Here is a 26858-nt window from a genome sequence, read left to right as displayed (position 1 = left end):
AAGTTAGGAAAACAGCTTGTCTCAGGCTTTTGTTGCTAGTACCTAAGTAAAATTGAGGCAAAATCCAGAAAATCAATATTAACCTTAACATGAATCCAAGAAATCAAACACACACACCTGAGTTAATTCTATAGAGATTGACAGAAGTTTATTTGTTTGGGTGGAAAGTAGCTCAAAGTGTGGCCTGGGATATGATAGATAACCTGGCAAATGCCACACTAAGGTTGCTTTGGGTCTACCTTGATTCTGCCTTCCTTGGCTCCAATCCCATCCTTAGTGATGGTCCCACTTTGGTGTTGGATCCATAAAGAGCCAGATGAACAAACTACATGCCATTTTATTCAAACATAGAGGAAAAAAAGAGATTTTTTCCTTTAAAAACTTCCTAAAGCTTCTTTTTAGGATATTTGGAGCATTTGCAGGCCTGTGGCAAATAAAAAGTTCTGAATACTTTCTTATTCACTTTCTATTTTTGATACTGGGGATTGAACCCAAGGGAACTTAACCACTGAGCCACATCCCCAGCCATTTTTAAATATTTTATTTAGAGACAGGGTCTTGATAAGTTGCTTAGGTCCTCACAAAATTGCTGAAGCTGGCTTTGAACTCACAATCCTGCTGCCTCAGCCTTCTGAGCCACTGGGATTACAGGAATGCACCACCATACACCCCATTCTTATTTACTTTTAAAAGTTAAATATCATTCATCTTTTAGAATGTAAAATTGCTCTCTGGTAGCAGTGATTAATAAAATTACTTGTTGTTATCAATTTCATTATTTTTAACCTCCTATCCAGCTAGCCATCAAGCAGTTCCAAAAGCCAACAATCTAATTAAGTGAAGATCCAACAAAGTTTAACAATTACCTAGAGATAGTCTCAGTTCTATTAACTGAGACTGGAAATAACTTACAGGACATAGATGGGAGAGGCTCAGATCCTCTCACTTCCCAATTGAAATGGCTGCCAGCTAATCACAGAATAACTTTGAAACTATTTAGCATTGTTTACAAAGCATGTCTGTCTCTGCACTACTTATTCATCAGACCCACACCCCTCTCTTCTACTCCAGTCACACTAAACTGGTGCTTGTCTTTCTGTGGAAATAATTTTTTCTCCATCACCCACTTTTCATTCAAATACTAATATAGTCTTTCCTGACTAGTTTGTCAAGTCTGGGACAGGAACTATGATAAAACTGAATTCAGAGGCAAAATGTGACATAAAAATTAAATATTACTTTCTATTTTATTCTTTTTATTTCAGTCTTTTATTGTGCAACTCCATTATATTTTTAAAATAATGTCACAATCATAAATACTGCTAGAGTTCTCCCAGTTCAGCATCCTGAAATCACAAATAAGAGAGTGCTTAGAAGTAATGAGGAAGGAGATGCTTAATTGAAGGGCCACTAGGAAAAGGTAATTACATGGTTTGAGATTACCTCATCATAAGACATTCAATCCAGTGAAAGCCAGCAATTTGTAGGCAATGTTGTATTTCTTAAATCTGTGACACTTTGAAAACTATATAGTAAATGTTCTCAATTTATCAGCTAGAAATTGAGGAAACAGAAGTTTCCATTTTCCTTTGAGCATTGGTAATAAGAAAAACTGGGAAAGTAAGAAAAACGCAACATTTAGGCAAGGGACCAAGGCTCCCAGTAGGCCCCTGTCCATCCTGCCACCACCTACAGACACCCCCAGGAGCTCAGCCTCTGGCCCAGGACCACCCCTTCCTACCAGAAGACTATCTCTGGAGCTCAGGCCCAGACCAGATCTGCCCTCACCAAATTGCGGGAGACCCAGGTCCAGGATCCGCAGGGCAAGAAAGGAAGACACATAGACAACATTAAAAAAAAAAAAAAAAGAAGGGAGGAAAGTGCCCCAAACAAACCAGAATAGTACAATAACAGAATCCATGAACAGCAAAATTGATGAAATATCAGAGAAGGTATTCAGAAGGTTCATAATTAAAATAATCTGTGAATTAAAGAATGACCTAAATGAGCAAATACAGGCAAAATTTGATCACTCCAACAAGGAGATAAGAGAGCAAATACAGGTAGCAGGAGATTACTTCAAGAGAAAGATAGAGACTCTGGAAAAAAAAAAGAGTCAGAAATCCTTGAAATGAAGAATACAATAAATCAAATAAAAATCTCAATAGAAAGCATAACCAACAGACTAGATAGATCACTTGAAAGAAAGAATGTCAGATAATGAAGACAAAGTATACAATCTGGAACATAAAGTTGATCACACAGTGCCGATAGTAAGAAATCATGAATGGAACATCCAAGAATTATGGGACAGAATCAGAAGACCAAATCTAAGAGTTATTGGGATAGAGGAAGGCACAGAGTTCCAAACCAAAGGAATACACAATATTGTCAATAAGATAATATCAGAAAATTTCCCAAGTAGGAAGAATGAAATGGAAAACCAAATACAAGAGGCTTACAGGACACCAAATGTACAAAATTACATCAAGGCACATTAAATGAAAATGCCTAGGGTACAGAATAAGGATAGAATCTTAAAAGCTGCAAGAGAGAAGAATCAGATCACATATAGGGGGAGACCAATTCGTATCTCAGCAGATTTTTCAACCCAGACCATCAAAACCAGGAGATCATGGAACAACATATACCAAGCTCTGAAAGAAATTGAATGCCAAGTAAGCATCTTATATCCAACAAAACTAAGCTTTAGAGTTAAGGATGAAATAAAAACCTCCCACAATATACAAAAGTTAAAAGAATTTACAACCAGAAAGCCCACACTAAAGAACATCCTCATCAAAATATTCCATGAAAAGGAAATTAAAAACAAGGATGAAAATCAGCAGAAGGAGGTATTATGCTAAAGGAAAACCTAATCAGAGGAGAAACCAAGTCATGTTAAATACAAAAATAAACAAAAATGACTGGGAATACAAATGAATACAAATCATGTCTCAATAATAACCCTGAATGCTAATGGCTTAAAGTCACCAATCAAATTACACAGACTAGTAGATTGGATTAAAAAAAGATCCAATAATGTGCTGCCTCCAAGAGACTCATCTCATAGGAAAAAACATCCACAGACTGAAGGTGAATGATTAGGAAAAATCATACCATTCACATGGACTGTGGAAGCAAGCAGGGGTTTCTGTCATCACATCAAATAAAGTAGGTTTCAAGCTAAAGTTAATCCAAAGGAATAAAGAAGGATACTACATACTGCTCAAGGGAACCATACACCAACAAGTCTTGACAATTATAAATATATATGCCCCAAAGGAACATCTGCGTTCACCAAACTCTTCTCAACTTCCAAGAGTCACATAGACCACAACACAATAATTTTGGGGGATTTTAACACACCTCTTTCACCATTGGATAGATCTTCCAAACAAAAGCTAAACAAAGAAACTATAAGACTCAATAATACAATCAATAACTTTGACTTAACTGACATATACAGAATATTTCACCTTTCGATAAGCGAGTACAATTTCTTCTCAGCAGCACATGGGTCAGAAATGATAGTGGAATGTGATGGACATTATTATCCAAAATACATGTATAAAGACACAAATTGGTGTGAATATACTTCGTATACAACCAGAGATATGAAAAATTGTGCTCTATATATGTAATAAAAATTGTAATGCATTCTGCTGTCATACATAAATTAAAAAATTAATAATAAAGATAGCTTTCATAAGAAAGGGTACAAAATAATACATTTTGGAGTGTATTTGTATGCTTCAAAATACTGTTATTGTATGTATATACTCAATAATTTGACTGAGTATAAAGTTCTATTTGAAATTAATCTTCACTCAGGATTTTTAAGAAACTACTCCATTGTCTTCAAGTTTCTAATATTATAATTGAAAAGCATTTAAAAAAAACCCAGCATACTACAAGGACACAACCACATCGATGTTTATAGGAGCACAATTCACAATAGTTGAATTGTGGAACCAACCCAGATGCCCTTCAGTAGATGAATGGATTAAAAAATGTGGCATATACACACAATGGAATATTACTCAGAAATAAAAGAGAATAAAATCATGGCATTTGCAGGAAAATGGATGGAGTTGGAAAAGATAATGCTAAGTGAAGTTAGCCAATCCCAAAAAACTAAATGCCTAATGTTTTCTCTGATATAAGGAGGCTGATTCATGAGGTAGTAAGGTGGAGTATGGGAGGAATAGATGAACTCTAGATAGGGCACAGGGGTGGGAGGGGAAGGAAGGGGGCATGGGGTTAAAAATGATGGTGGAATGTGATGGTTATAATTATCTAAAGTACATGTATGAAGACATAAATTGGTGTAAATATACTTTGTGTACAACCAGAGATATGAAAAGCTGTTCTCTATATGTGTAATATGAATTGCAATGCATCCTGCTGTCATATATAAATTTAAAAAATGAATAAATTTTAAAAAAGAAAAGAAAAAGGAACCATGTTTCCAGGTTTGAAGTCATCTAATTAGTAAAGTTCATCATTTTAATATATAGATACGTATTCCTAGATACTAGAGTAGAAAAACAATTGGAATTTCGAATAGTAATCTCTACTATGGCAATTCTAAATAAAACCCTTTTAACTCAAACATCACTACATATTCTAAATGGATACATCATATAATTAATATATTTTTAGGGTGATAATGCTTCCATCTTTCTAAACTAACATGGGACTTTATTGTGTATATAATATATAAAGATGTACATTTCTAAATATTGCATATATTACATATACATGTGCATACAGACAGACACACACACACACACACACACACACACATACATACACATAGTCCACAAAGTCAAGAAAGTTCATGACTATGTATATATGTGCATGTGTGTATATGCACAGATATGAATATATCTTCTTTGATATACATAAAATTATATATTATATATGTATATATTATGTATATATGTTCTTTTTTTTTTTTTTTGCAGTAGTGGAGATTGAACCCAGAGCCTTGTGTGGGCTAGGCAAGTGCTCTGCCACTGAGCTACATCCTCAGTCCCAGTGCTTTTGACTGAATTTTATCAAGAAAATAAAACTGGAAAAATAAATTAGCAAACTATAAATTATATATTTTATATAAATGTTTTAGCATAAATTAATTATAACTGATAATTGTTAACATATTTCTAAAAGTTAAATAGGGATATATACTACAACAGTTAAAATAACAAGATAATATAAATGGAAGTTATAATTATAACTTTATAAACTATTGTTAACTCTACTACTATAAATATAACTATGCATTATACTAAAGGGATTTATACATGTGACCAATGTTTACCATTTATTAAGGTACAATGTTTACCATTTATTAAGGTAGGAGTTCCTTTTAAGGTAGGAGCTCCTTTTAAAAGAGAGCTCCTAAAAATTTCTTTAAAATTATGTAAATATGAAAAAAATTAGAAGTGAATTTTTCATATATGTATGATGTGTAAAAGTAAGTGACATTTTCAGATAAAAATTATAACAGTTCCAGTAGACAATGCATTTCCTTTTACAATTTCTATTGCATTATGATGATATATTAGTGGGTTATATTTCCCACTACTGCACTTACCTCCACATCTTGGAATTGGTCCACTCCACATTACTTTTCCATCCATCAGAATACATGTAATTGTTTCTGTTCCCTGGGTTTTAATAAATCCTTCTTCACAAATAACTGAAATTGAACTTCCTAACTGAAAATTGTCCCCAAACCGCCGTGCATTGATTGGTATTCCAGGATCAGGGCACTCATTGTGTCCAAATGCTTTTTAGAATAACAAATAAAAATACATAATAAATATGAGAAAGGGCAACATTTGTATATTTTGGGTGATTAAAAATAATTAATAAGGAGATTGTATTTATTTCTAGAAAAGACTTTTATTTATCTTTTAAAAATTTGGAGGCTCTCCTCTGACAGATTGCTTGTGATATGTTAGAGGTATAATGGTTTTAAAATACAAATTATACCTTAAGATTTTTAAAATTTAAAATATAATTATTTCTGTTTATATATGGTTATCCCCTAGGCTAAGTTCATGCAAATATTCTCCAAATATAAGTTAGTTAGAATTTCAATTAATATAACTTCCAAGTAAGTTGACTATATCTCACAGGAAACTTCTGTAATTCACTCTGTAAGGAACAGAAAGAGAGTCTCATTGTGATAATTAAAGTGAAATGTTTCAATATAGAATAGAAGTCTTAAAATTTCTTTTTAATTTTTCATGACTTTTACTTTCTACCATCCAGGAAAAGGGAGAGACTTAAGTCTTTTACAATTACCAACTTCTAGGCATTGTAATAAGTTATTATCTCATTTAACATTGAGGTCATCTCGATGATAAAAGTATTACCATTACTATAAAAAGTAACCTTATACTCAGAAAAAGTCAAGTAACTTTCCTTTGGCCATAGAAATAAGGCTTGATAGGGTTGAAATGTATCCTGTTCTGGCTTTTTACAACACCCTATAGTCTTTTTTTCAACACCTTATAGTCTTTTGGTTTGTCTCTTTTCTATCAGAATATGAGTTCTTCAGCTGAGGGTCACTACCTTATTTTACCTTGTTTCTCCCATGATTCAAATTTTCAGAGGTTATAGATTACACAAAATTTTCCATCTAAATTTTTCCCTTAATTCATGTGATGACCAAATTTGTACTACAAATCTTAATTTATCTTAATATTATTTTCTATGTATTAACTTAATATGATAGCAGATAATACAATTATGCAATTTATGAATACTTTCAAATGGATTAGTGAAAAATTCAAAACAATTACATTTACTCCTACAGTATAAACTAATTTTAAATCATAAAATATGTTTTATTTGTTAGGCCCTATTAATCTCACTAAATCTGCAAGCCCTTTTCCTACTCAATACCAAATAGTTCTAATTTAGGATGTGCTAGATACTATGTACTCTGTGGTTATTATGTACATGCATCATCATGTTTACTTCTTACAACAATCCAATGTGGTTTTACTGATGTAGACATTGTGGACTGTGGCTAAGTTATGAAACCAAAAAATGTAGTAAATCCAAGATTTGGATATTTATAGTTTGACTTTAGAGTTGATACTCTTAATAACTAAGGTCTTTTTCTCCCATTTTGGCTTTGGTAAGTAATCCACTGCCCCAAAGTTAATGATTTCCTTCCGTATTTTTCTTTGGTGGCCTTTGATATTTCTTTGAACTTATAATTTTTTTGCTGTCATTATTGATTTAAAGACTCCTAGTGTTTATGAATATCTTGAAGGAAAATATATTTTCCTTTAATATTCATATATAAATAACAACCAAATGTGTGATATACAGTAGGTTTGAATTTATGATAAAGTTTAATGAATAAGCTAATATATTGGCTGATAAATAATGACATTTGAAACATATTTTCTTAATAGGAGGACTCTCACAAAGAGAAATAATATATTTGGGGCTAAAATGTGGTTGGAAATCAAAGATCAAATGATCATCATTGGCAAAACTAGGAACTTGTTCAAGTTTCCTTATTTGTGAAACAAGAGAACTGGTTTGCTTGATTCTTTTGCAGTTCTAATTTGTAAAAATATTATATGGAAAAATAAAATCCAAAAAACTTACTGTTGTAAGTAATGTTGAATCCACGTCCTGACATTGAATGGTCAGCTTGAAATTCCAATCGAAGAATATGACTATTACTTGTAAGATGGGAAGGCACCTCAGCCCCAGTAAAGGTTCCAAGAATTGGGGAATCTGGAGAGTCACCATCTTTAACAGCAAGAAAGTCAAACTGGGATTCCAGATCAAAGTCATTGAAAGAAAGGTGTATCCGACTTCCTGGGTCAGAGATTATTGTCCAGATGCAATTTAAATTATTTCCATAACCTTCTGGGTAATCAGGAGAAAGAACTGTTCCCATAGGTGCAGTAAAGTTAGAGAGACAAGGAACTGGTAAAATGAAAAGATTAAAGAATATAGTAAATAATCAAAAGTAGTATTTGATCTTATTTTGATATATCTTGCCATTATAATAATCAATTAAAAGACAGATTAAAAATGTAAATTACCTTATAAAACAGAAATGTTGTCATTTTTACATATTAGAAAAGGCAACTACTATTTTAGGTGAATTTAAGACTATATCCTTAAATATGCGCAAAAATAATTTGCTTAATAGCAGCAATTTATTTTGATATTTATCATGTTTGAGTTACTGGTTTAGTAGTGATTGGGCTTAATATGTATTACAGCTATGTTTGTTTTGATTATTTTTCTTCATTCCTAACAAAAATTTCAAACCATTTTATATTTGAGGGTAAAATAATCTGAAAGTCTAACTTCTCTGGAAAAGTTAATTTATTCCAGTTTCCTCCCACTTCCTGAGCACACACATAGTCTTTCACTGTTCTTCTTGCCTGAATCCTGGAATCATTCTATAAAGTAGGATTTAAATTGGAGATTACAAAACTTTTTGTAAAAAAAACAAACATTAAATGTTTTGGCTTTACATGATCTCTTTTGTAACTCCTTAACTCTGCCATTATAGCAGATAGGCAATAAATTGGTAAATGAAAGAGCATGATTTATGTTTCAATAAAACTTTACTTAAAAATCCCCCATAGCTTCAGTTTGCCCTCTCCTATCTTTATGATCTTTACCTGGGCCAAGAGCCACTAAATTCATCACTCTAACACCCATAACCATCATATAAGTAGAACTCTTTATATTGTACTTTAAATTCATGAATATGTCAGGTAGAGTTTTTTTTCTGTAAATTCCCTTGATCCATTGTTATATTTTCATCAGTAGAACTTAATATTATGCTTTAGTTTCCACATAAACACTTTGTTTTTACAAAATTCTCTTATTTATTTCTGAATATTTAAATTAACTATGTCAATATGTTAGAGAATGTTCCCAAATAAATTATGTTAGAATCTTTATTAAATTTCCCAAGGAATTTGTATATAATTCACATACTTAATATAATGTCTTCTCACTCTGGAACTTGTCATCTTTAGTTTTTACTTAAAATTCTCCCTTGCTTTAGTTTTATAATTTTTTTCCCTGAGTTATTAAGATGTGTAAATATTGTTCCTGTGTATTTTGTAATTTATTCTTCTGATTAAATTCTCTTTCAAATACATTTTAAAATCAGCTATTGCTTGTATATGAAAACGTTAATTGCCACTTTTTTGTTTGTGTGTTTCTTTTGGTACTGGGGATTGAACCCAGAGGCACTTAGCCACCTAGCCACAACCACAGCCCTTTTGTGTATTTTATTTAGAGATAGGGTTTCACTGAGTTGTATAGGACCTCACTGAGTTGCTTAGGGCTTTGCTAAATTGCTGAGGCTGGCTCCAAGCTCAGGACCCTCCTGCCTTAGCCTCCTGAGCTGCTGGGATTATAGGTGTACACCACTGTCTGGCTAATTGCTATATTTTAATAATTTATCAGAATATGGAGATTAATTTATTCTTAAAATGGTAAAAAATTTTCTTTAGATATTAAGAACTTTTAAAAATTGTCTTAGCAATATTTCCATTAAATGTACTTTAGCATATATTAAAATGCTTTCAAAAATAATTTATTTTTTACTGTAACATATTACATTTATAAATTGTCTAATATGAAATCAACATTATCTTCTTAGAAGAATATTTAAAATTAAAGACCATTATTGAAGTCTTTTAAAGTTTTACTAAGCTTTAGATGATGTGAACAGAATCAAATCAGACTCTTCTAATACATTTCATTCTCTCACAAGAACTTTAGAGGTGATTTTAACTAGGCATGAGACCATGCCCTACACTAATGGTTCATGTAAGGGGATCTTTGCACACTTATTCTCCTCCACTTCCTGAAGAGCAAGCATAATATATTATATTTAGGGAAATTTCTGCCAGATTCTAAAAACATTCACTTTATTGTAATGAAATTATAATAGTATTTCATTGAGCCACAAAGTGCATCAGTAAGTTATACATGTTATGTTTTTGTTGTAGTTAAACCAGAATATCTTAGTGTTTTTGGAAAAATTTGTTGTTTTAATACAAGCATATTGTATATCATAAACTTTAATGAATTTTATTCTGTGCAATATAAATAAACAGTACTTTATACATTAGTGTGAGCATCTAAATACAAAAATAGGTTAATACTTTATACATAGAATATAAGCTTTGAGTATTTTAAGTGTTTCTGATTGCAAATAAACATACTATCTTGTTAAGATAAATGAGTCTATGAGAATTAGTTCAGATGTATAATTTCCATAAGAAGTAGCTATCTATAAAGTATAAAATGTCACCAAATTAAATGTAATAAGAGCACATGTAGTATATATTTTGCAATTACCAAATGAACTATGTTAACTTTATTTAAATCTGTACTAAAATTTATAATTCAGCATAAGCACACTTGTTAAAGATAGTATCACAAAGTGCTGCTCGTCCAAAAATAATTACACAGTTCCAGCTCTTAGCAATTAATTACAAAAGCAATTATATGCAAGAACAGGGTAACATATGCTGTCTAGAAGCAAAGCATTTGGTACTCACAGATACAGATGGGTATGTTTGCAGACCATTGGTTATTCTCTTGACAAACAATGGATTTCTCTCCAATTAATTCAAACCCAAACTGGCATTCGAACCTTAAAATATCACGATTAGAAAACCCATCGCCTTCTCTAATTCCATATAAGGGTGTACCAGGATCACCACAACTTTCTTTTTCAATTTCTGTAAAAATAGAAGATAAAAGTCACCTTCCAAGGTTTGCAGACAGGATGCCCATACTAAGAGTTTAGTAAACATGCACTATGGGAAGATAGTTCAGAATGAAGAATGAATATATCCTCCAATCTTAATTTTTTTCCTTTTGCCACTCTATGAATATGATTTGATACATGATCTTTAGAGAACAATAAGTGTAATTCTCTTATTTTGTAGGTGAGGACCTGAGATAATTGTAGCTAATGAGATTGCCAAATGTGTCTCTTGTTCTACAGCAATCAATGAATAGTTCTAAACAACATTTGTCATTCTGGCAATTGCTGGTTGTATTATCTCCCCAAGTACGCGGTAACAACAGTAGTCTACACAAGAACAGGAATCAATTTTGCATTTGAAATTGCCTAGTCATCTTTTTCAACGAATGTTCATTGAATGAATTGAAGAGTGAAAAATTTCTTTCAAGAGCACCATGAAAACATTCTTTTGAGATGTATCAAAGGACATTGCAAATATCTGACATGGTTTTTATGAAGCTGTGAATGTCATCAATAAATTACTATGTTGGTTCTTCTGGGCTTCTACATCACATGCAACATAGTAGCCCATGAAATTAACTATCTTCAAATAGGAGCAAAAAGAAAAGTAAATAAAAATTTGAAAAGTAAAGCTTTGAGATAAAGTAATAGTCTATTCTAACACTTCAACATTTACACATATCTGGTTTCTATATAACTTACCTGTACCCTTTGATATCTATTTTTCTAGTTCTTTTCCCATGTTTTTATAATTAAAAAGATACATATAATATGTAATATTATATGTTTGTATTTAAATAAATACTCCTACAAAAACATATATTGCTTTATATAATTACTAGACTTTATCTCCAGTTATGTCAATATTATTAAAAACTTGGGTTTTTTTTAACCAAATTACATGTTTTAGAGATATTTTTGAGAACCTTATATCCTTAAACAAAACCATAGATGGCCATAATGATTCCTTTAAAACATGGGATAGCATTTGAGATTTTATTTACACACTTTTATGTATGTCACAAGTTATATTGGCCTATATTATTTTCTTATGTGGCTGCCATCCTGTTTTAATATCAAGAGAAGTAGTTAGCAATTTTCAATACTATCAAGTCTTTAGACTACAAAAACTAGAACTGTAAATATTAGAACTTTTCCAAAAAAGCTAGCCAAATTTGGCTTAATTTTGAGGTAATCATCTGACCATCATTTCAGTTACTTGTAAGGTTATTTTCCCATTGGACTAGGTTTTGTTTCTTTCTCTCGCTTTATCTCTTTGGTACATTATTAGCAACTTATATACCCTAGAAAAGTGAGATAATAGTTTAGTAGTAGTAGATTTTCTACAAGGTTTTTACATATTAACATTAAAAAGTATAAATTTTCCTCATCCCTAATGTTATTTGTGTTTACTATCCTGATTTTCTTTGTTTGTACTTTTCAAAGGTGTGTCAAATATGTTAATATGTTCAAAGAACCTATTTTGGCTTTTGTTGAGCAATTCTGTTATTTAACCATGCTTTCTTTTTGTCTTTTTCTGAATTCCATCTTCAAATCTCTTTTGCATTATTTTTCTATTCGTTTTCCATCTTTTTGTGTTGAAGTCTTACTTACTTTTCAGCCTTTCTTGTTTCCTAAAAGTAAAACATATTTTCTAAATTTTCTTCAAGGTATGCTTTGATATGGAGACTTTTATTTTTTACTCCAAAGTAGTTTGTAGTTTCCATTTTGATTTCCTCTTTAACTCATAAATAATTTATGCAATTTTAAATTTACAAATTTATAAAATTTCAATTTATAATTTGTCATGTAGTTTTATCTAAACCTAATTAACCTTTGTGTTGAAAATTATGTTATCATTTCCTAAATATTTACTTAGTTATTTTTGGTTCAGGGAATTTAACCCAGGGGAGCTTTACCACTGAGCTACATTCCCAGCCCTACTTTTTTCTTTTTTTTCTATTTTATTTTGAGACAGGGTATAGATAAGTTTCTGAGACTGCCTTAAATTTGTGATTCTTTTGCTTCATCCTCCTGAGTTAGGGGAATTACAAGCATTTGCCACTGTGTGTTTATTGTTGTTACTTTTATTGTTTCATAACTCTGTTTCCTTGGGTGTAAGGAGAATGTACTAAGAGAAAAGTAGAATGAGCTTGATTCTAGCTCAACATATTTGAGAATATATTCAGCAAATTATAATTATTTTATGTTCTTGATGAAAAGATATTGGAGAAAGTGGTTTAGGAAAGAACAAATCTGTTGTATTTGAGGTATGGTCAAATAAATGATTTTATTGATTGCTTTTCTGTATCTATGCAGTTTATCTGCACCATGACCTTCACCTTTTCCACTTTCAGGTTCATTTACTCATGTCAGCAACCCAATGGGATGCTGGGGTAAAGCTATTCCCTATATTGATCCATGGCGCCATCTAGTTTCATGGCCTTCATGCTGACCTAGAGAGGCCTCCCTCTTGATAACTCCATCAAACACTGTAATGGTCAATTTGAATGTCAATTTGATTGGATTAAGAGATGCCAAGTATCAAGAGGATTATGGGTGTGCCAATGAGGGTGTATCAATAAGGATATGTGTAAGAATGATTGGCATGTGGAATAGCCAACCAAAATGTAGACACTCCCTAAGTTGGGCAGTATACTGACCAATAGAATGATGGCTTGGATGGAATAAAAGTTGGAAGAATAAAATAGTAGCAGCCATGCAAGCTTGATTCTTCCTAAATGGGTTCTTTATTGCTGCTTAGATCATTTGCTGATGGCCATTGTGGACTATCCAGCTTCTGGTCACATATGCCAACCTAATAAATCCCTTTTTTATAAGTATAGTTCCTGTTGACTCTGTTCCTCTAGAGAACCCTGACTAATATAGACGCTTGTTCTATATCTGGGTATTTGACTCTGTCACTAAAATACATTCCTCTGTGGTGATTACTGCAATTTCTCAGGAACATCTGTGGTATTCTTTCTGGAGGTTTCTGGCCCTAGGGCACAAAGGCTTCTGTCCCTGGGGGACAATGGCTTCTTATCTGCAGCAACAGCCTACTGGTGGCATTGGTTTTTCAGTCTACCTTTTTTTCCATAAATATCTTTATGCTTATTTATATTTACTTATCTTAGGGACCTTTGACAGCTTTATAACAACTGATGTTTTTCTCTTCTTATTCTTAAGCATTATTATATTTTTGATGTTTTCTATTATTAGGGTTAGGGCTAAGAATGAATGCTTAATCTACAATTTTGAACCAACATTTTTTCATTGTTTCTTAGGAAAACATTCTTTAATATCAAAAGTATACTTTAAAATAGAGGTGTAATTTCAAAGCTTCAATACTCTCTAATATAGAAAAAATATGTGGTAAGTAAAGTAGACATATACCTGTTATGTAACATTGCTTTTGAAATTTTTTTTTTAATTTATTCTTTTTGGATATAATGACTGTAGAGTGTATTTTGACATACTATGCATACATGAAGTATAACTTATCCTAATTAGTTTTTCTACCTAGAAGGCAAGTCTGATATCTGAGAAAATAATTAATATCCGTAGATAAGTGCTAGAGCTATGCCCAACAATAATTATAAATAACAGTCATCATTTACTGAGCTTTAAATCTGTGATGATATTTTGAAAGGCTATAATTTAATTATCAAAACAACTCTATGAAGGATGTGTTCTCACCTCTGTTTTATACATGAGGAAACTGAGGGCCAAAGAAGCTGAGTAATTTGCCCAATTTCACATATTCTGTAAATAGCAAAATTTATATTTATTTAAATAAAAAGTATTCATCACCCTGCTATTGTGGAGGAATCTTCATTCCCTAGTTATTTATTTATGAAACCTATATTTAGTCTCCATCATGTTTCAAAATAATACTAGGTTCTGCTCAGCAATGCTGAAGACCTCATGGAGGATGGTGTCAAAAAGATAGGAGAATGTGAAAGAGGTCGCAGGGCCAGACAGAAAGTCAGAGAGTGATTTAGAGGTCAGGCTTGCAATGCAAACGACTTCCCCCCCACCTACCCCCAAAAGAATTTACTTAGGGATCTGCAGAACTACATAGATCTCTTTAATTGTAGAGTATGTAGTCATTGGGAATGTGCATTACCAACTCCAAAGTCCCACTAGCCCCCTACCCTTTTTTTGGTGGTACTAGGAACGAAAACCAAGGCTTCATGAATACTAGGCAAGTACTCTACCAATGAGTTACATCCCCAGTCCTAGGTCCCACTTTTGAAAAGCTCCATAACCTCTCACATAAAAAAACTCTGTAGATCAAGTTCCAACGCATGAACCATTGGGGGACAAACCACATCTAAACCATAGCACCAACTATTAAAACTTAGAGAAATTTCTAATTATCTCTAAAGTTTAAGCTATAACCCATCCATAAACTTCACCCTAACCTTAAGAGCACAGTTTGTTGTTTCCTTTTCTGGACTTCTATTGGTCTTGGGATACATCTATATTGGTCCATATATTTTAATATAATCATATACTTGTTCATTTGACTCCTTTCAGGAACTTTATTCATCTTTACATTTCAAATATCTATAACTGGTGATGGCAAAATGTTATGTTAGTCATGTGTCAGGCAAAGCTGTAGACACTTGTTATATTTAATCCTGACATTGTCCTGTGAAGATCCAAAGAGGTTAAAGTAAATTGCCTAGTGTCATGCAAATTGTAATTGACAGGCTAAAATTTGAATCTATTCAGCATGGCTCCAGACTATGAGTTATTAAGGAATACACATCTATTCAGAGGCCAGTATTTAATAAATAATTGTATATGTAGGAAGGAAAGAAATAAGAAGACTTAGCATACTAAAATATGTGATTCTTTTAATAAACAATCTAAGCAATCACAAAATTCCATAGTTACAGAGAAGTCACATATATAGAAAATCATTGAATGATGATATTATTCCAGTTATGTCTCTTGAATAATCTAAATTTGTAATTGTATTGCAGTTGAAGACTCTGATTGCTTTATATTGCATTTTCATCCATTCTTCATCCTTCTCAGGGCTGTTTTTTGATCCCTCTTCCAGGTTGGGAGTAAGACTATAACTTACCTGGGTTCATATTAGGCTCCTGTTCTCTTTGGCTTTCTGTGGGCAGGGTGGTGGGAAGTTGTCATTTAGACAGGATATTTGGTTGAGAAAGTCAGGATGAGAGTTGCATAGGGTATTTTATCCCTGCTCCCCAATCCTTTGTTGCCTAATCACGATGGGATGGCAGTGTCCCCAAACTAAAAGTCAATTTTATGGCAGGCAACCCTTTCCATTCAGCTGTCCTCTAAGTGTCATTAACTATGATATTATACAACGCATTGTTCCTTAAGCTCTGCCCACATGTCCCCAGTGTGAATATACCAGTTGTTTTCTTTTTCCTGCAAGATGTCTTAGACTAAAATTTACCATTGAATCCCTGGTTCAATACAAATAGTATTTAGTTAAAGCATTCCATTGATACTTGATTTTATTATATTATACTGATTTTGTTTCTCAGAGTATAAAGATGTAATTTCCTTAACAAATGTTATCTCCGCTGGGAGTCTGCCAAATATTGGGTCATTATTCACAATTAAATTTGGAAGGTAGTAAGTGAGTATCCATCCCCAGAGTCAGAGGTAAAGCACCCATAGAGTAGCACATGATTCTCCTCACTTTCTTCCTTACTAGGCAGACAAATAAGTAAAAGCAGAGAAAGAAGCATAGAAATAAATGAAAATGTGAGGTCAGAAGACTTAGAATGCTCTTATGTAATGTGTTGAAATATTGAATATTACGTTTAAATGTCAGTGGCTAAAATTTGTAGAAGCAGGGCTCTTTCAACATCTTTATTTTTATATTTTTTAGTGACCAAGTTAACTTTGATCTTTGATACCTAAAGTAATAAACTCTAATTTTAAATTCAATCAGATTTCCAGCCAAAGAGTAACATCTGGCCTTAAAGTGACATAAAACTACTCATTGATCAATCTCTCACTTGACAACAGTTGACACAGTAATTCAAATACTTCACAGAGAAACTTGTAGGTTAAAAGAAAGTGATCTGGAAAACTTGCAGTTTTGCTGATTCTTAATGTTACAAAGCCTCTTGGGAATCTCATTACCTCAGCAACGGCCTTACAAAGATTGTGAAATACAGAATCAAGCAGCTGAAAAGACCTTGGGAGTTAAACTAGGTCTCACCTTCAACTGTCTCAGACAAATGAGACTATAGTAAACATTTAAAGAGAATTTGGAAAGGAAATCCATAACTGCCCAGGCAAAGTAATGAAGGCTATCTGTATAATAATAAATGTGTAAAGTGTTTTACAATTATGATGAAAGTGCTGACATTTAAAGTGTCTGATTAAGTAGGAAAATTTAATAAAAATTATGCAAAATTCATAATGGTGGCCAAAATACCCTGAAACAAGCTTTACCATTTTGTACAGAGCTGATATAGAACATCTGCAGTTAGTAGTTTAGAGGAAGAATAAACAGAAACATTCTAAAAGGTATTCAATTCTTAATCATATTTCAACTTAAAATTAGTGAACATTTAAATATGTTTAATACAATTAAGATCTCTTTACTTGTAATAAAAGCAAGTTGCTTAAGTAGGATGACTATGGATAGTGATACTATACTGTATATTTAAGAAGGCTGGAAGAGAGGATTTTGAATGCTTTCACTGCAAGATAATGATAAATTTCAGAGGAGATAGATATATCTACCCTGATTTGAATATTGTACAATATATACCTCTATTGAAACATAACATGGTACTCCATAAATACAAATAATATTTATAGTTAAAAAATAAATAAATTTTAAAATAATGTGCTTTTATTTGGTTCTAAATATAATGTTACTTTAAGCATTATTAATTAAGGGTTGTTTTCTGAAGGCTCCATTAATGTATTTATGAAAAACCATTTATATTTTATCATATAAATGCCCAGTTTACAAATAGGGAGGATGAGTGGAAGAAATTTGCAAGTAATGTCTGTGGGCATGAGCAATGACTTTGTTAGTTTTAAGAGCTATGGGACCTATGAATGTGGGTTATGTAGCATTTAGCTCCAACTTAGTGATTTTCAGACTTTGTTCTGACAATGAGTCCCTGGTGTTTTATACAAGTCTCTGCCCTTAATTATAGCTCCACCTTCCTTCTCTCTCTCAAGAGAACAGATTGGAATATAAGAAAGTGAGATTAAGGTTATTTTGTTAGATATGACTAAGTATTTTCTGTGCTATTGAAAAGGAAATAAATAATTTATAAGCATGGATATCATTAATATTTATTTTTTCTAGGTATTTAGTAAATATTCATTGAGTGAATTAATAAATGGATAAATAAATGAAATACCATCCACTAGGAGGCATGAAAACAAGCATTTTTAATTTTTTAAAATACTTTACTTGTTCTAATTAGTTATGCATAACAGCAGAATGAATTTCTATTCATTGTACACATTTATAATAGTTTAAATTATACCACAACATGACCACTCCAAAATAAAAAAATGAATGTTCTAAGTTAGTAGTTTCCTAGCTTATAAATTTCTATCATATCTAAAACAATTTAATGGGATGTGGTGGGACTCAATTAAAAAAAATTCATACATCTTTTTTCCCCTTGCATTTCTTATTGGTGTCCTATAGTTGTACATAATAGTGGGATTTGTTGTTACATATTTGGACATGCACACAATACAATATGGCCAATATCACTTTGATTCTTTAGGATAAGTACCAACGAGATGTAGCTGGGTCATATGGTGGTTCCATGCATAGTCTTTTGAGGAAACTCATACTGATTTCCATACTAATTGTACTATTGTACTATTTACAACCCACCAACAGTGTAAAAGTCTTTTTCTCTACATTCTTTCTCAATTTATTATTGTTTATATTCTTGGTGACTCCTTGGTGTGAGATAAAATCTCTGAAGTTTTTCCTTAATTGCTAATGACATTGAACACTTTTTCATATATTTGTTGATCATTTGTATTTCTTCTTTTGAGAAGTCTCTGTTTATTTCATTGACTCGTTTATTAATTGGGCTTTTTTTTTTGCTTTACATTTTTGAGTTCTTTTTATAGTCAATATATTCTTTGTCAGAAGAATAGCTAGCAATGATTTTCTCCTATTCTCTAGGTTCTCTCTTCACATTCTTAATTGATTCCATTGCTGTTCAGAAGACTTTTAATTTGATGCCATTGCATTTTTTAATTCTTGATATTATTTCCTGAGCTTTAGAGATACTATTGAGAAAGTCATTGCCTCCCATATGCTAGACATTTGACCTTATGTTTTTTTTCTAGGAGTTGAATAGCTTCTGGTCAATTTTGAGTTGATATTGTGCAGTGTGAGAGATAAGAGTCTATTCTCATTCTTCTACATAAGGATACCAGTTCTCCCAGCACCATCTGTTAAATAGACTTGTTGGTACCTTTGTCAAGGATCATACAACTGTAGATGTACACACACTTCTTGATGATAATATGTGCTTTAGTTCAGGGAATTTAAAGGCTACTTCTCATCAACTAAAATGATTAATTAGTTAATTTCATTCAATATTTACTGCTCAAATACCTTCATTTAGTCTTCACAAAAGTATTGCTTTCTGCTGTGGTCACCTCCTCAGCTCTTTATTTCTTATGAGTACTCTAATTGTACATGCAAACTTCTAATAAAATGTGTATATTGTTATCCTGTTATTATGGCCAGCCAGAGACCTTAGCATGGAAAACAAATGTTTACTCTTTTATAACTCAGAAAATTATATGTCATAATCTCTGTCCTTTAAAAACACACAGTCTATAAGAGATGCCAGAAAAGTATATTCAGGATATATTTTTTTAAATTCCTTACTTTTTTTTTTAAGAAAAAGAGAATGAACTATACTCTGGTCAACACCTTTGTACAAGATAGAAATGATTTACAAATCTGAAATGATTTTGGAATTTCATTTGCATTTCCTATGTATTAGACTATTAAAGATGATGAATGAAGTGACATTAAATCCTCCTCCATAACTTGTTCTAAAGTAGTATCCTTAAAATTTGCCCTTTTGTTTATATATTTCAGGTTCTTCAAAGGAAGTCTTTAGCATTTGCCCTTGGTTTGGGACTAGGTACTGTTTCTCAGACAAATTAAACATGTGGCAGGCTGACTGAGCTAGGAAACCCAGTACTCAAGGAAAGTTTCACTGGGAAAATCTCAAATCAGTAGATTCCTTCAGTAAGTTAGCAAACTACTACAGAGTATTTCGGTATCAATTTTTTGGGCATAACATTCTATTTACTCATGTTTATTTATTTATTCATTAATCTATTAATTCAATCATATGTTAGTAAGTTCATTCAGGAAAAAATGTCTTGAAATTTTGCTGTGTCTTAAATGTTGGAAATATAGAGGTGAATAAAATAAATCTATTACTGCTACTAGAAAAAGATAAGCATATAGATATTTAAAAGTAAAATAAATAATGCATTTTTAGAATAAAATATATTGGAGACATGGAGAAGAAAATCAAAAGTTTTGCTCAGGTGTAAAAAGATAAAAATATTATATAAATTTAAACATGAACTAAGATTTGGCAGATTTTCATGTATACCTATATATTGAAGGTGGTGTGGTAGTAGATTATTGTATTTCAGATAGATGAGAATATCTGTTCCAAGGAATGATAGTGTAAAACAAACTGGCACATTTGGAGAAATTCAAGGAATTCAGTATGGCTGAAATTTAGGTACAAGGAGAATAAGGAAAGAGATGAGGTTAAAAAGATATGGGGCTACCTCTGTGCAGTGTGAAGGTCATTTGACTTTATTCTAAGCAGAAGTAGCCATTGATAAGGCTTGGGAGTACACACCAAACAAAACATACAGAGCAACAGTCACCTAATCTCGACTAAAATAGACTAAACAGGATACAGAATCAATTAAAGAAAACTGACCTACTCCCTTAGGAGCTTATAGTTTAATAATGGAGCAGTAAAATGCAAGTATCATGAAGCATTCTTTTTTTATAGGAAGACTCCACATAGCATTGTTCACTTACAATCTCACTTAACCTGTCTATTTTTTATACATTTTCCTTTGAAGTACCTTGAATGAAAGAACAAAGTGAAATATAGATTTTTGTCTAAATCTCTGTAGCTACCTGTTTAAAAGAGTTTGCAAGCAGGGATAGATCAATATTTTCTGAACTATAATAGCAATCAAAGCAAATGGATTTTTCTTTTGAAAGAACCATAAATGCTAGTAGCTCAGCAGCTGCCATCAGAAACTTCAAAACACTATTGCTCTTACTGTATCTACCAGATGGTAGAAGGACTTATAATTACTTTGAGGTATAGCTTTGTATATCTATAAGGCAAGTACAAAGAAACACCATTTTTATTTGTGAATATAAAAGATCACACTGAGAAAATTCAAAGTGCAACAAATGAGCAGAGTATGTTTTTTTGCTTTAAAAATAATCATGTTGATATAGTGTTAGCCCTCTATGAAATTAAGTGGTGAGGCTGTCTACACAATGCTTTCACTCTAGTAAATAGATATTAAGATCTCATATGTGCTAAACTAATCAATGTGGGGTGGGGGAACTAGATTAGTTGTTTACTCAAGGAGATAAACACAATATTTGATCAGGCATTTTGATGATGAATGTGGAAACATGGACTTAACTCTAATTCTATGTCTTCTATGTCTTAGGATTTGGTTTCTCTGAAGTTATTATTATTATTATTTTGGTTTTTTGCCTATTTTTTTTTGTATGGAGAATTGAACTCTTGGGCGGTCAACCACATCCCCAGCCCTATTTTGTATTTTATTTAGAGACAGAGTCTGAGTTACTTAGCACCTTGCCATTGCTAAGGCTCGCTTTGAACTCACAATCTTCCTGCCTCAGCCTCCCAAGCCACTGGGATTACTGGCATGCACCACTGTGTCTGGATTCTAAGGGCTATTTGATAATCACTTCTCCATTGTCTTGGTCTAACTTTGAGGATCCTGAGGCCCAATGTACAATAAAAAATCTATTCTCAGGCAAAAACTATCCATAAATCATCTATACTTTTGTTTAAATTTGAATTGTCATATAACTTTTAGCAAGTTACCTGCATTTTAACTCTTCTCAAATTATATAAACAATTATTGTGATTTTAGACACAGAGTAAGTAATATTTGGGTTATATCATTTGGAGACTGAAGAATAGATAAAAAATCAATTGTTTGGCTTAACTTATTCAACAACATAGTATACACATGACAGTTTTTTGGACTATAAGGGTTAAAAATTTGACTAAAGGTTCAGATTCTGTATGAGGACAGAATAATTATATATTACATATATATGTATATGTGATCAACTTATTTGCAGTAAGAAGTGCAGAGGAAGATTAAAGATTCAAAAAGAATATAAAAAATTGCTAACACCATGTAAATTTCATGATTTCTTAAGAGAGATTTTATTTTTTTAATCTGAAAGACTAAATACATACAGTGGACAAGGCAATATGTGACAAGTGTGATGTCATGTATTCAAAGTGTTTCAGAAATTCAAAGATCATTTCCACATTGGAAGTGGGCAGGTGTAGGAATGGTCACAGGAGAGATGTTGAATTTTCTATGATCCCTAGTGATTGAAGAGGGATTTATAGAGGGAAATTAGTAAATATGCTAAGAAGGAAAGGAGAGATACCAAAGTTTGTAAAAGCAAAATCTTTCAAGATCTGAGTGAAAAGGCAAATTTTACTAGAAAGTGGAGAATTTCTCATACATGTTAGAGTGGCATTTCCAAGCAAGCATAGAGAAGACACTAATGATTTTGGAGTAAAGAAGCAACAGAGAGAAAACTATTCTGAAATCTGTAAGAACAGATGCAGAAAAGAACCTAGAGGTATCTATTGGGATAACTCAAGGAAAGAAAAATAAATTTTGAATAAAACAGAGATGATAAATGCTGGTAAAAACGAAAAAAATATACATATACCTTTCAAATTATTTGCAGTAAGAAGAAGTGCAGAGGAAGATTAATGATTCAAAAAGAATATAAAAAAATGCTAAAGCCACATAAGTTTCATGGGTTCTTAAGAGAGATTTTTTTTTTAATCTGAAGGACTAAATACATACAGTGGAAAATAACCAGATCACAATGATACATATGTGTCTAACCCACTTAAGAAGTCCAAGGAGCCAAATTACAGTCTGCAACAATAAAGAGCCAGAAAGACCAGACTTGGTAAATAATAGTGAATTTCATTTTTCTCCCCACTTCCAATTTTGTATCAATCTAGAAAACCAAAATATGTAACCCAGTCCAAGCAGAAAAACAGTTTTTCTTCTTCCTCATTTATCTCCAGGTTCCTCGTGGCCACAACTTCAATTAGAACATAACTGGAGTCCCTACTTTTTAAACTATATTAAAAAAAATCCTACTTCCTAGAATGCTTTTAATTCTATGCCAAACATAAGTGATGGGATGACTGCCTCCCTTGTAACCTCTAAATAAATTTCCTTGGCTTACTCTCATTTGAACAATCTTCATTTATTTCAAATGATTGATTCTAGTACACAGTTAAATATAACTGTATTTATATATTCACATATATTCTGACATACACATATAAAAATAATTAACTGCAAAACATGTTTCATAGAACAACATATAATGCTATAAAGACAATGTCTCTGAAATTCTCTATTCCATTCCATTCTTTAAAAGAAGAAAATGATCCCAAACATTAAAACTATTTAATGACCCACCAATCAGCATAACTTTTATGTTATCTTTTACAAAGATTTTCTACAACTTATTTGACCCTAGAATCTTCCATCTAGTTTGTCTTGGGAATCATTACCACAGAACATCCTCAAAGAAGGTAGTGTAGTTTTGCCTGGAGATCATTGGAAGAATAAGGTTGTGCTTACAGAGAAATAAAAATTTAGACTTCTTTTTTTTTTAAATTTAAGGCAGTAAAATGTCATTTAATACAGTTTTCACATTGCTTTAGAAATAATAGTTCAGCCAGGCATGGTGGCACACAACTGAAATCCCAGCTGCCTAGGAGGCTGAGGTAGGAGGATCACAAGTTTGAGGCCACCCTGGGCAATTTACCAACACTTGTCTTAAAATAAGACAAAGAAATGGTTTGGGGAGCAGCTTAGTAGAGCACTTATCTAACATGGATGACACCTAGGTTCACTCTACATTACTGTAAAAATTAAATAAATAATAGTTTAGAGAAACAAAAAGAAAAAAATACTAAAATCAAGAAGGGAAAAGAGTTTAATAAAATTTTTATATTTTCTGAAACTTATTTAAGGTCATTAATTTGGTTTTCCTCTCAAGCACCAACTTTCCTTGCCTTATTAACTTATTATATTACCTACTGTGAAAATGGGGTTATGCATAGAGTAGAACAAAATCAGAAAAAGATAAAGACCCTGTATGTTAGAAAGTGAAGAGACAGTATAAGGGCAATACAAATTTTAAAAGGCTTAATTTTCTATATTGAAAGTAAGAGGAAACTTCCTTCACCTGCCTTTATCTTAAAGATTTTACTTTAGAAAACTAGTAATTGTCAATTATTTCTGTCTTATCCAAATGTATATAACTCTCTTCAAATACTAATTAAGCCCCTTGTCATTCTCAAAAATTAATTAATGATGTTTCAGCTAAGATCTGAAAACCATCTCCCTAAAATGTATTCATCAAGAAAGACAGCATCCTCACATTCCAGTTTCTGTGAGAAAATAGGAGCCTATCATCACTTTAAGTTTCAAAAACATCTACTTTCATAAAGATATAAGGTGAATTTTTCTTTGGATGAAGCCAATTAGCCAGCACAGATGGTTACCCCCATTATAGGTTGAATTTATGATGAACTATGTGTATCATGGCAAGGAGCTCTCTTACTTGAGGACTAGTTATTTTTTATCTTGAGAACATGTGTGTAATAAGGTTATATGTGCTTGGCTATTTAAAATGGTAAAATATCTTTCAATCTTCACCATCTGTTTAGCAAGCTGACTGAGATGCACAGCTCATTCTTATTTAATGCTTATTCAATAATAAAACAATTTTCTTTTTTATATTATTTTTGTGGAGAGGCTTTCTGCTTCACAGGAGTTTACATTTTTAATTATATTTCTTCCAACAACAGTCACATAAAGATATTAAAGATTTTTTTTTTTTTTGCTAATGGAAAAGATTTCTAATTTCTAAAATTTTGTTTTATTTTTGTATTAAGATTTGGAGTTGGGCTGGGGATGTGGCTCAAGCGGTAGCGCGCTCGCCTGGCATGCGTGCGGCCCAGGTTCCATCCTCAGCACCACATACCAACAAAGATGTTGTGTCCGCCAAATACTAAAAAATAAATATTAAAAAATTCTCTCTCTCTCTCTCTCTCTCTCTCTCTCTCTCTCTCTCTCTCTCTTTCTAAAAAAAATTAAAAAAAAAAGATTTGGAGTTGAAAGAATTTGGGTGTGGGGATCTAAGGAATATAATAGTGGCCTAAATGGCTAAGGAGTTAGATTCTAAAAATCTCTTACTTCATGGGTATTCATATATTATACACCACCTTAAAAATCATTGTTCCTTGCTTGTAGTGAGTAGTTCTTTATGTTTGATTTATAAACTATACAAACAATAAGAAGTTCCCTTCTAGCTATATGATTCTGTATTTTTATATATAATCCCTGTAAAAAGGAATAAATCTTACCATAAATGTCTCCTTGATTTTTCCAAATGTTATTTTAATCTCCGCTTAATTTAATTAAAAACCCCCATAGGTTTGTGGAAAAACTAAGGGAGTTTTAAATATACAAGTTTAAATTGTACTTATCTTTGAAGTTTCTCTCTTCTGAAATCAGTACTTCAATTCTTTCATAAACCAAAGAAATTTAACAATACATTTATCTAAGATACATACTTGAATATTTCAAAAGGAATGATGCAAACTCTACTTTTAGTTTTAAGTGTTTGTAAAATCTAACATGAGTTAGATTTCCCACCCCCCTCAGGTATAAATTTATTCTGAAAAACAGCATACAATGTATAGCTATTATTTTCTTTCTAAGTCTAATGTGCATGAGAAAATTCAAAGCCATATGTCAACATTAAGGTAAATGTAGATATCTCTGCTATCCATTGTTTTTAATAACAGTCATTTCATACTTCTTATATAAGGATGTCAGAATTCATGTTCTAATTTGATGGTTCTAATGATCAAATCTAATATGGGTAAATGCTTATAATTACTTTAAAATGTCATGAGAGTTACCTAATCCACAGGACAAAACATCACATGTGGAGTGGTTAGGTCATTTGTTAAATTTAATCTAAAAAGAATTGTTATAAGTTGAAGGGATTTCTTTTTGACACCAATTAGAACATATCTTAACAGTTCATTCAATCTTTGGAGGATCATTTAAGGTTATCCTCAGATTTAGAGACTTAACTTCTCAGAAATAGATACACACATTATAAAACTCATAATGAAATGGAAATTTCAATATACCAAGGGGATAGTAAATTTTCATATACATTTCCACTTCCTATTAAATGTAATGTTTAGATAAAATTGAATATTATTGTCATTACTTCCAAGTGGAGAATTCATTGTTTACTCAGTTCAAACATCTCAGCTTGTTTTGATTGGGGAAAAGAATACTTAGAGGCTATGGGTGAGCATCTGAACAGAACTTCTGAATTACGGATTTAGAAAAGGGAATTTGAGAGGCTGCCTTTACTAAAAAGCACTGACTTTTCTTTTGGGCTTTCATATGCCCAGCAGATAACTGAAAGCAGGATAAAGCATGGCATCTCTGCTTTCATTTTGTATCTTTTATTCCTTAGTACTTTAAACTTTGGGTAATTTTTTGTCCAACTCAACACAGAAGCATATTAATCATTTAAAAAAAGTGTTTTTCTAAAACTGGTAATCCACCCCTTTCAATGTTGAAGACACCATGGTGAGAATAACTAAGGCATTTTCAAGATTTTCAGGAACATTCAGCTGCTAATTTTGGCAAGGTC

General features: G+C 32.0%; 1 protein-coding gene across 5 annotated transcripts in view; it reads right to left on the bottom strand.

Annotated features, from left to right (window-relative positions):
• The window catches only part of Csmd3 (CUB and Sushi multiple domains 3), a 1083924-nt gene that overhangs the window by 406747 nt on the left and 650319 nt on the right, over window positions 1–26858 (bottom strand). For all 5 annotated transcript variants that reach the window (XM_005316223.4, XM_078016771.1, XM_040293722.2 and 2 more), the window contains 3 exons: window positions 10581–10763; window positions 7642–7968; window positions 5603–5797 (listed from right to left, as the gene is read on the bottom strand). In XM_005316223.4, coding sequence (XP_005316280.1) covers window positions 5603–5797; window positions 7642–7968; window positions 10581–10763 — 705 coding nt within the window. The remainder of the gene's footprint in view (window positions 1–5602; window positions 5798–7641; window positions 7969–10580; window positions 10764–26858) is intronic.

Source organism: Ictidomys tridecemlineatus, chromosome 7, assembly GCF_052094955.1.
Source record: "Ictidomys tridecemlineatus isolate mIctTri1 chromosome 7, mIctTri1.hap1, whole genome shotgun sequence".
In the NCBI taxonomy this organism is placed as follows: domain Eukaryota; kingdom Metazoa; phylum Chordata; class Mammalia; order Rodentia; family Sciuridae; genus Ictidomys; species Ictidomys tridecemlineatus.
The sequence above is the reverse complement of the archived record's forward strand: the minus strand, read 5'-3'. Positions and strand labels throughout refer to the sequence as shown.